We start from the raw sequence: 10,640 nt of genomic DNA on the forward strand, positions 1-10,640 counted from the left end.
TGGATGCCCATATTGGCTCCTACATATTCTACGAAGATCTTTATCGGTCAGACCGCATAACAACATACGTTGTTCCCTTTGTCATCAGTATGTTACTTGCCCGAGATTCGATCGTCGGTATCCAATACCTAGTTCAATCTCGTTACCGGCAAGTCTCTTTACTCGTTCTGTAATACATCATCCCGCAACTAACTCATTAGTTGCAATGCTTGCAAGGCTTAAGTGATGTGCATTACCGAGAGGGCCCAGAGATACTCTCCGACATTCGGAGTGACAAATCCTAATCTCGAAATACGTCAACCCAACAAGTACCTTTGGAGACACCTGTAGAGCACCTTTATAATCACCCAGTTACGTTGTGACGTTTGGTAGCACACAAAGTGTTTCTCCGGTAAACGGGAGTTGCATAATCTCATAGTCATAGGAACATGTATAAGTCATGAAGAAAGCAATAGCAACATTACTAAACGATCGGGTGCTAAGCTAATGGAATGGGTCATGTCAATCAGATCATTCAACTAATGATGTGATCCTGTTAATCAAATGACAACTCTTTGTCCATGGTTAGGAAACATAACCATCTTTGATTAACGAGCTAGTCAAGTAGAGGCATACTAGTGACACTCTGTTTGTCTATGTATTCACACATGTATTATGTTTCTGATTAATACAATTCTAGCATGAATAATAAACATTTATCATGATATAAGGAAATAAATAATAACTTTATTATTGCCTCTAGGGCATATTTCCTGCAGCGCCTCCTCCTCGGCGTCGTGCTCGAGCATCTCGAGGTACTCGCCGTCGCGACGCTCCTCGGCCAGCCAGATGTGGCGCCGGTGCTCGAGGTACGCCGCCTCCTGCGCCGCGTGGCCCTCACCCAGACCGGCGGTGCGCGGACGCACTCGTGCACTACTCCCGTCCAGGAGTAGCGCTCTATGGGGGACGGCTCCGGCTCTGCTTTCACATAGGACGGCGAAGACGGCGGGATCACCAGCGGCAGGACGCAGTCGCCCGCCGCGGAGAGGGCCATGGCCTGCGCCATGACCGCGTCGTACGTCGCCTCCTCTTCCTCTGCCGCCGCCGCCCTGCGCCGCTCATCCTCCTCGCTCTCCCAGTAGACCGCCGCAAGGGCAGCCTGGTAGGCGGCCTCCGCCACCTGGTCCTTCTCGCGGACGATGAGCGGGGGCGGTGGCACGGTGCGGTCGACCTCGCGGACGCTGCGTCGCCTCGCCTCCTCGTGCTCGAAGGCGAACCAGCGTGCCCAGTTGGGCGAGTCGGAGGCGTAGGCGGCGTTGCTCCGGTGTCAGGAGCGCCCGCCGGCGCCGCACCTCCTCCACGTTGCCCTGGCCGACCATGGGGCCGCTGGCACCGGGATCCTCTCCGGATCTAGATGCCAGTCATGCGGCAGGGTGGCATCGGGGTATGGGAGAGGCACGCGGTGCTGCCAGTAACACTCCGCCTGGTGCACCGGCACGTTGACGCGATGCCTCGGCCGGCGAGCTGGCGCCGGCGGCGGAGGCAGGAGAAACTCCGAGGGAAAGGGGATGGCGGGCGACTTGCCCTTGGCCTTGTTGCTGCTGCCGGCGCCGGAGAAGAGCCCCATTTGGCACGGCCGGGGTGGTTAGGGTTTGCCGGCGACGAGAGAGCGAGTGTGGCTAGATGAGGATGTGGGCTGGCTGGATGAGGACGGACCCGCCGCACAGTCGGCTTAAAAAAGGACGACTGCCATCGATGACGTGTGGGCCTCAGGTCATAAATTAAGCTGACCAGGTAGGTGACGGGCGGTTGAACGACCGCCAGGTGGGGCCGTGGCGGACACCGAGAAGACGCGCGTGGCGTCCGTGCCACGTCCGCGCCGACGCATTTGGGACGTAAATTTGGGTCGCAAATGCGTCGGTGCGGACGCGAAGCCGACTTCATTTGGTTTGGGTCGCCGTGTTGGGGCTTTTTTTTGTCCGCGCCGATTCAAACTGACGGCGGCGGACGAAATGGATCGTCCCATTGAAGTTGCTCTTAGTGCTCGTGCCGTATCATAATTTGTGCCAAACATTCGTCATATCTGCCCTTCTTTCTTCATGTATCGTCACCATTCCAAATGAACTCAAAAAACATGGCCATGTACATCGAGATTTATTCAATTCTGCGTGCCTGATTTACAAACTATACAAACAAAACTGTCCTACAATAATTAATCCAACTACGAGAATCAAATCCTGAAAAAAAAAATTAACCAATGGCTACCTCACAACGCACAGAGCGATCACAAAAACGCCGAAAGAATGAATCACTGGAGGGAGGACACGGCGCGGGCGAGCCTGCAGGCGCCGATCGCCGGCCCCGCGGCCCTCCACGGCGCGCCCTCCTCCGCCTTCCACAGCCCGTCGTCGAAGTTGCGCGCGTAGCCCTCGGAGTCGTACCCGCACCCGGCCGCCACCCTCGTGCGGCCGCGCCAGCTCCTCCCCCGCGCCCGCACCAGCATGCCCCTCGCCGGCGCCCACCGCCCGCGCCGCGCGGCGCACAGCCGCGCCAGCCCGCGCCTCAGCGCCGCCCACGCCCCGAGCCCTCCCCCTCCGCGCCCGCTCCCGGCGGCGTGGCTCGACAGCCTCTCGTACGACGTGGCGCCCATGTCAACCGACCGACAGGACAGGAAGCCTTCCTCTCCGCGGCTCGTGCGATGGATGATGATGTGTGGTGGTGGCGTTGGACTAGCGGTCGCGGGCGGTTTTATAGACGTGGCGGCAACGGCGACGGAGGACGGACGCGCGTTTCCTGCGGGGGTGTGTCGTTCGAGGGAGCGTTTCCATGGTGCTTTCGCCCGAGCTGGGCCGTGGGGCCCGTAATTGGCCCGGAGGACGACGACCGTTTCTCCGCTCGCTTGCCCAGCTGCCAAATGGGCCAGCCGTTGATGGCGCTCCAAGCCTAAACAAATGGCCGTTCCCAAAGCTGGAATTTTTTGGTGCCATCTCAAGAAGACGTGTGTACGTTTATATAAATAAAGTGGCGTAAAGTGCTCTGGTACACAGGCTGTTGGTCACATTCGGTGGACTAAACCGAGCAATGTGCTGCACCACACTTTGTTTACAAGGAAATTTCCAGGAGTAGCCGGGAAGATTGCTAGTTTTCGTAGCTGTTAAGAACGGGGAGCTTAGTTAATTGATTGAGCTGAGATATATATAAGTTGGCAGGAATATCGAGAGGCTGTCATGGCCGCTGACAGTTTCTTAGCGCCCAATTAGCTGGAACACCGACATAGCCTGATATGCTAATGCTGGTCTAGAAAGTAAGGGAAAGAAATATTGGAGAATTAATACCGGAACATTCGTACCGCCAGCACTGAGCTGGTCTAGTGGTTAACGACTTGCTAGCATAGGTGCATAGCTGGGCCTGGTATGGTGTACCAGACAAGACAATGACAACTGACAGGCGAGCTTACATCAGCTGAGTTCCATTTGCAGCTGCTGCACTTGCACACCACCCGCCACCTAAAAGAAAAAACTTGCACAACATCCATAATGCACACGATGAAAAACTGAAAATCCTTAGCTCGGCATGAGCTGCTATGCATTTTATTGCGCACATCTTCAGAATTCCCTGTACAGAAAGAATTCAATTTGAATCGGAATCAGGCCCAACGCTGGTGATTTGGTGGTACACAGATCTATGCCTAGTTCAGTACACGGAGGCCTCCTCAGCGCCTCATTCGTCCATCACTTCTTTGCCTTGGAGAAACGAAGGCACCTGTACTTCTCGCCGCTGACGGTGATCTCGAGGGCTCCGTCTTGGTTGTCTTGATTGGAGGCGGTTCCCATGAGGACGCTCTTTTCCTTCTCCAGGTTCTCCTTCTCCATCTTCAGCCTCGCCTCTTGCCGCGCGATCTCAGCCTGTCAAAGATGAGTAGCCTGTCAACCAAGCCATGATAAGAAGACGCTGCTGGTGTTATCGTTTCATTTGGGAAGGAATGGATACGTTTAGAGTTATCGATCAAGAACTCTTCACTTTTGTCTATCGAAAAATCTTTTTAAAAATTATAAGAAGCTGATGTTTAAGTCTGGTTCTAAGTTCAAATAAATGTCTTAAGGTCTGAGAGAACAAAATGTGCACTTAACTTATCCTGCTCCTAATATGACAAAACATAGTCATCGCAGCAGGGCTCGCTCCGCTAATATAAAGCCCAAAATCACTCGTAATGAACAACAGAGCATAAATGATAAAGCACATCATTTTCTCTATTAGATACCTTGTTACAATCAGAAAGATAATTATTTACGAATTACATTCTCCCTGGACAAGTTTTGTGTGCAGGTTCAGATACTGGACATCCACAATTTTTGTTTTAAGATGGACATGACACTCTGAAATCATGCGTGCCAACCACACAAGCCACAACATTTTACCCAATTAACTGAATAGTGCTCAGAATATGACAAGACACCACCACATCTTTCTGATATCACAGCACAAAATATGCTTGCAATCTACAAACACTATTCAGTATTTCCTCGAGTTGCTGGCCAGCCCAGAAACCATAGACACGAGCACAACGTGCCGAGATATAACCAAATTAGCAACAAAAAAAGAAAAACATGCAGGAAAACAAGTCAAAGGGTGCATTCAACTTCAGTAGTCAATTTCCCGCAAAGAAAAAAAAACTTAAGCAGACAATCAATAAGAGAAGCAGGTATCTTTGGCTGGTGGCCTCGTGCTAGTCATGCAAGAAAGCAGATAAGAGCACTTTGGTCAGAAGGAATCCCAAATATGGACTGAGCCACAGGCTTCAAGAAATCTACTGCTCTCTCACAACAACATAGTTGTGATTATACTAATAATAAATTAAAGCGTGGTTTTACTCCTATATTAAGATAATCCTATGCATAGGCTCACAATTTGACATTCGCACCACATCACTAAGGATCTATCTGTTCAGCAACAGAAAAACATGACATTTTTCGAACAAGATAAAATCCCCCCTTCACATTACTTGGAACTGAAAACTATGACTCACATCACTACGGTATAGTACTATGGTAATCATGACACCAATTTTCATCCATGTGCAAGAACCTGGCTAGCTCATATCTAATCACTGAATACTTAGAATTGATAACTATGATAAGAGCAGTAGTAGTCCCACTCACATCACTACTGTATATCACCACAAATTTTCATGCCTGTGCAAGAACCTGGCTAGTTTACATCCAGTCACTGACTACCGCAGCGTAACCAGTGCACCTGAACCCCAGACCTCAAAGATGCTCATAGTAACCGTAGATGTGAAATTTGCTCCCTAAGCGCAGCGATTACTGATTAATCAACACCTAACATAGCAAACACCTTCTACCAAATTCGACTACGCCACTTAAACTTCAGAATTACTTCCGGATATCGAGCAACTACAGGAGATCACTGATAAATCTGAAATGCACCAGCATTCAGCAGCAACCGATATCTGAACTACTCTGAAGGCATCATGCCATGGACACCACCACCAACTGACTCAGCACTAGGGCATACGCAGGCAGATGAATCAGAATGGTGGGGAAGGAGACAGAGATTACTGGGGTGTTGGATTACTACCTCGCGGCGGGAGAGCTCGGCCTTCCAGGCGGCCTCCCTCTCGGCGACCTCGCGCTCGCGCTCCTGGATGTAGCTCTGCATCTCCCGCTCCTTCATGATGCGGTCCTGGATGTCCGCGTCCAGCGCCTCCTGCAGCTCCTTCACGAACCTGTCCACCACCGCCTTGATCCGCACAGACATCTCGCCCCCTCCTCCCCTCCTAATCTACACCGCGCGGGTTCCGCTTCCGCTCTCCTTCTCCCCCTCTCGTCTCCCGCTACTGGCGCCGCCCTCCGGCGATACCCAGGCTGGCTGGCTGGCTAGGGTTCCGGCGTGGCGAGGTTGGTGGGCGCCGCGAGTCTCGTGCGCCGATGGTGTCTTCTCTTCTCTTGGCCGTCTTCTCGTTTGGGCTGTAGCGCCCTGTGCTGTGTGGAAGAGAAGATGTGGGACCCAGCAGCAGCGAGCCGACCCAGCATCCGGACGCCTCCCGTGATCTCTGAACCGTCGCCTTCTCCTGAAGACGTATTCTCCAAAGCCCGTCAACTTCAGCTGAAGACGTACTCCAGCAACCCAGTAACATCAACATACGGATCAACACCAGCAGCAAGGAAGAATTGCGCAAAAAAAAAAACATCCAAACAGAAAAACCATCAGCATCACGGGAGCTAGGAGCAGAAACATTAGCAGCATCACAGGAAAATTTGCAAAAAAAATAAAGAAAAATCCACAAAGAACACCAAAACTTGCAAAAAGCTTGCAAAAACAAAAACCAAAAAGAACAACCATCAGCATCACAGCCACACACCCAGCAGAGAACACCAAATGTCAAAGGTTCATAAATTTATCATAACCACCGGTTAAACTCGACGACGACGACGACACGACGATAATCCGACACATTAATCCACGACATCCATCCGGGCTAACAATAATCCACGACTGACACACATTAAACAGTTCAACGCCTAAACAAACAGTCTCGACCACGAAATTACGCTAAGACGACGGTGACATCTAGTTCAGGTTTTTTTTTCTTCTTCTTCTGCTTCAGAGTTCTACGTCAAGCTGGTCACTGACGACGATGGCATGCAGAGCTCACTTCCAGGGCATGCTGGACAGGCCGCTGTTGCTGGGGGTGGCCGCCGCCGGGACTCCCTGGTTCATGGGGCTGCCGGAGGACTCGCTCAGCGTGCCCCTGGACGGCGGGCTGTTCTGGGCCATCCCCACGCTGATGGGAGCGGGCGCGAGCGGCGGCACGGCGATCGGCGCCGGCACGAAGCTCGGCGTCATCCTCGGTGGCGCGGATGCGGGCTCATGTGCAGCAGCAGCAGCTTGGTGCTTCGGTGCCTTCTTCTTCTCGGCCACGGTGTTGAAGGTACCCACCACAACCTGCGGGTGCAAGGATAGCACTGGTTAGTCATTTCTCTAGTGTGTAATGACTTACTAATACAAGTGGATGCCAATGATGTGGAGAGTCTAGGAAAGTAGTTGGACATAACAGTCTGGCTAGTGAGAAATAAAATCATGAAGCTACATTCAGGTTTCAACAGTGTCCCCAGAATTTCAGTCAGAGAGGCATGCCCTTTTCAAAACATCATGAAACGAAAATCCAGAAGACAGATCATTGTGCTAACATCCTTGGTTATGAAGCAGTGAAGAAACTGAAGAATTCTGCTAATATACTGAATTCATTTCACTTTGGGCTAGGAAAGATGAGCAATTATCATGCACAAGCTACACATGTACAGCTATGCATCAAACGATTGCTGCAGTAAAGAGGAATCAGAGGAATGCTAATGCACTCAAAACGAAATTATGCAAAGAATTTTTCTTGCTAATAGAGAACTGATCTAGTAGGTGGATGCCAATGATGTGGAAACTCTAGGGAACTAACTGTAAATAGCAGTCTGACTACTGAGGAATAGAATCATGAAGCAGCATTCAATTTTCAGCAGTGTGCACAGAATATCCGTCAGAGAGGCATATGGCCTTTACATACACATCATAAACCAAAACCCAGGAGACAGACAGCTGTGCTAGAATGCTAACACGATGAAACCGAATTATGCACAGAATTTTACTTTTCGCTAGTATATGAGATAGAAAAGATTGGCAATTGTAATTTACAAAGTAACATAAGTAAAGCTATTATTCTCAGTTTGAAACGGTAAAGAAACTGAAGAATGCTAACACACTGGGACGAAAATATGCAAAGAATTTTACTTTTGGCTGTATTTTGGCATATGCAATGTAGAAAGTTTCATTAGGAATGCTATGCATGAAAGTGAAACTATGGCTGCACATATATGATTTACTGAGATTTGAGGTTGGTGTGAAAGAACAGACCTGAATAGGTGTGCAGGCAATCAGAAGTCCAGCAATTCCGCCACCCAAGACGCGGCCATCAGGACTTGCAAGTGAAACACTCAGCCCACCGGTTCGGCTACGATGGCCTCCAGTCTCTTGCACGGTGAATGATCCAGACAGTGACAGTATCTCAAATCGGCCCTGAGGCAGAAAAACAAGAACCATCACTTACAAACCTGTCATAGACTAGCCTTCTAGAGTGATTTCAACGAAAGAGATGTATTATCTCGAATTCGAAGTACATACCTCGTATGTGACCGTCCCACCTGAAGTGGCAGATTGCCGAAGGGTCACGTTTGAAATGGCGCCATTTGCTGAAAGAACCACAACTGCACGAACTCCATGCTGCGCAAATGACAGGATCTTTGCAGCCACATCCTGCAATGCAGCACTCAAGTTATTCAGAAGTGCTGTGGACAATTTGTTATTTGTAGTTACAATGTGAAAATGCACAGCTTTTTGGTATGTGCTCAGGATGACATGCGAAAATACATATTATAACAGGCACTGCTACAATGTGAATGTGGGATTGAGGAGGAATTTTTACTACCTCTCCAGCTTGAACAGCAATGACATGTGGAGTAAAGCCAGCTCCTGCAGTCCCTGCAGAAATACAAATTTCACCAAGAACATGATCAAACACACCTGTATAGAGATCTCAACAGAAGCAGTGCGACACATTTTAAACTTCAGTCAAACAGACATGTAAAGCTTCAGTTAAAAAGTTAAATTTCAGCTGGGTGATGAAACTGTCAGGCAATAGGGATCCCTAGCTAGTAGCTACACATTATTTCAAAAATCACAGCAATTATTCAATTAAGCTTGCCTGTACGACAGTTACAGTAAAGAGGCTACAGTTTGAAAAGCAAGAAGGGTACAGCAGTAATTTCCACCTGCAGTCTGCACGCAGTACAACACCCCAGATCTAGTCAAAGCTAATCAGTATGTCCAGAGGCTAGGCAGTAAATTTCGAATTTCTCAACAGGAAATTAAATTAAATAAATAAAGGGCAGGTAAATAATTCCTCTAATTGCTTCACAAAAGTAATTAAACCGTAATAACAGAGAAATGGAGAAGGTTAGAGAGAGATTTACCGATGAAAGCAAGCGCAGACATGACCTTGTCCTGCTTCTTCACCTTGTTGGTGGAGCCCTTGGGGCGACCCCGCTTCTTCATCCCCACCGGCGGCACCGCCAGCACGCCGCCCGCCGCCGGTTTGACGGCAGGCTGCGGGAAAGCCCCGGAACCACCGGGCGCCACAGCAGTGGGCTCCTCGGGCATGGGCACGGGCACCAATGCCAGCGACGTGTTGCCGTCGTCGCCGTACTTCATTGCGCGGCCGCGCTTCTTGGCGGCCTCCTCCTCCATGTTGAGCTCGAACGCCGGCCCGCCATTGCCCCCCGCAGCAGCCGCGTCGGGGCCAGCTGGCATGTCGAGGCCAGCGCCTCCCCCTGGCTGGTACGCCTCCGCCGGCGGCGGAGCTGAGCCCGGCTTAAGGAAGTAGGCGTTGCCGTCCTCGCCGTAGGTCATGCGCATGTTGGGCACGGGGCCGGAGGACTGCGGCGTGGGCGGGCTGCTGGGCAGTCCGAACGGCTCCCTCCCGGCCATCCCTCCCTGCTGCTCCTGCGACGCCCTCACCTCCATCATTCCTCAGAAAAAGCAGAAGCGAAGCTCCTACCCAGAAGCAGAACAAGCAAGCTCGGCAGCAGCTATAAGAAAACCATAAACCCTACGCCGCGCGCACAGAGCTCGAAATCTTTGACGACGAACAGAGCTCACACACAGTATCTTGGGACGAGTGGGACGAGGCCGCAAATGACGGGAAAAAATGAGGAGAAAACGAAAAGAAAACGGGAGCAAGAAACGGTAAACCGGAGCGAAATGGAAAAATAATGCGGGGTGGTTGGTAATCCAAGCCCCGGCGAGAGGATTCGGCAGACCAGGCGCAGAAATTACAGATCCCCCGCCCGAGCGAGGGCGCGGCAAAATCACCGAGAAATCACCGCAAATCAGGATAATACCGGGAAAATACGGACAAAAGACAAAGAAAATAATCAGCCAGGAAACACAAAAGCAGCAACAAAGCCAAGCTCTCGGCGTCGGCTGCACGCTCGCACTGCGCGCGGGGAAGACGGAGCTCGGGGGCGCTCGCTCGCTCGCTCGCTCGCAGGCCACTCGAACGACTGCGGACGGGGAGGGGAGGGGGCGAGAAATTTGGGGATTTCGCTTATCTCCTACGTAATTTGGGAGCCCTCACGAGCTCTCCTCCCAATTTCGTTTCTTTTTTCTTCTTCTTCTTCTTCTTCTTTTGCTTTTCTTTCTAAACTCCCCCGCTGTCACGTAATCTTTTAGGAAAAGAAAAAGGGATTAAATTTGTGCCGGGGGGATTAAAAACGGGCAGGTAAGTGAGGCGCGTCAGGGCTGCATTGGTAAGGGTCTACATTATTTGACCCCCCCAGGGCACTTATTATATTTACTTTGTGACCTCCTCTGCTTTTGGCTTTATCCGACCCTGTGTATATATTTTTTCCCCTTTTGCTGTTGTCTGTTTTTCACTGTGCACATGGACCTAACCCAAAGCCGTTCCCCTCCCTACCACCACATGCCAACTGGCTAGCAAAGCCAATAATAAATTATACATAGCATGCATTGCTTTGACCAGACTAGTATGTGTTTCAAAAAACTTAGCAGATTCATATGCTAGCCAAAGGATTTCG

The 10,640-nt window shown here is 50.6% G+C and overlaps 3 protein-coding genes across 3 annotated transcripts; all 3 read right to left on the reverse strand.

Moving 5' to 3' along the window:
- Positions 1–2,114: 2,114 nt before the first annotated feature.
- Positions 2,115–2,800, reverse strand: LOC125556258. The gene has a single exon (XM_048719029.1). It carries the CDS (start codon positions 2,627–2,629, stop codon positions 2,288–2,290), a length of 342 nt encoding a protein of 113 aa, XP_048574986.1. The 5' UTR covers positions 2,630–2,800; the 3' UTR covers positions 2,115–2,287.
- A 727-nt stretch (positions 2,801–3,527) lies between these two features.
- On the reverse strand, positions 3,528–5,995 carry LOC125509782. Its single transcript, XM_048674814.1, has 2 exons — positions 5,578–5,995; positions 3,528–3,884 (listed from the first exon to the last, which is right to left on the reverse strand). Exons 1-2 carry the CDS (start codon positions 5,755–5,757, stop codon positions 3,711–3,713), a joined length of 354 nt encoding a protein of 117 aa, XP_048530771.1. The 5' UTR covers positions 5,758–5,995; the 3' UTR covers positions 3,528–3,710.
- Positions 5,996–6,379: 384 nt separating this feature from the next.
- LOC125509780 (AT-hook motif nuclear-localized protein 10-like) lies at positions 6,380–10,347 on the reverse strand. The gene is made up of 5 exons (XM_048674813.1): positions 9,018–10,347; positions 8,474–8,526; positions 8,170–8,301; positions 7,903–8,064; positions 6,380–6,945 (listed from the first exon to the last, which is right to left on the reverse strand). The coding sequence occupies exons 1-5, from the start codon at positions 9,568–9,570 to the stop codon at positions 6,652–6,654; spliced, it is 1,194 nt and encodes a 397-aa protein (XP_048530770.1). The 5' UTR covers positions 9,571–10,347; the 3' UTR covers positions 6,380–6,651.
- Positions 10,348–10,640: the final 293 nt, after the last annotated feature.

Source organism: Triticum urartu, chromosome 5 (genome assembly GCF_003073215.2).
Source record: "Triticum urartu cultivar G1812 chromosome 5, Tu2.1, whole genome shotgun sequence".
Classification (NCBI taxonomy): Eukaryota; Viridiplantae; Streptophyta; class Magnoliopsida; order Poales; family Poaceae; genus Triticum; species Triticum urartu.

What these genes read in the sequence shown, in the direction of transcription:
- LOC125556258 (XM_048719029.1), bottom strand. Translation starts at nt 2,629, where the DNA reads ATGGGCGCCACGTCGTACGAGAGGCTGTCGAGCCACGCCGCCGGGAGC.
- LOC125509782 (XM_048674814.1), bottom strand. Translation starts at nt 5,757, where the DNA reads ATGTCTGTGCGGATCAAGGCGGTGGTGGACAGGTTCGTGAAGGAGCTG. An exon ending in CCGAGCTCTCCCGCCGCGAG is followed by an intron (nt 3,885 to 5,577) that starts GTAGTAATCCAA and finishes CATCTTTGACAG; the next exon opens with GCTGAGATCGCGCGGCAAGA.
- LOC125509780 (XM_048674813.1), bottom strand. Translation starts at nt 9,570, where the DNA reads ATGATGGAGGTGAGGGCGTCGCAGGAGCAGCAGGGAGGGATGGCCGGG. An exon ending in GTCTGCGCTTGCTTTCATCG is followed by an intron (nt 8,527 to 9,017) that starts GTAAATCTCTCT and finishes GTATTTCTGCAG; the next exon opens with GGACTGCAGGAGCTGGCTTT. An exon ending in TTGCCTGCACACCTATTCAG is followed by an intron (nt 6,946 to 7,902) that starts GTCTGTTCTTTC and finishes TTGCACCCGCAG; the next exon opens with GTTGTGGTGGGTACCTTCAA.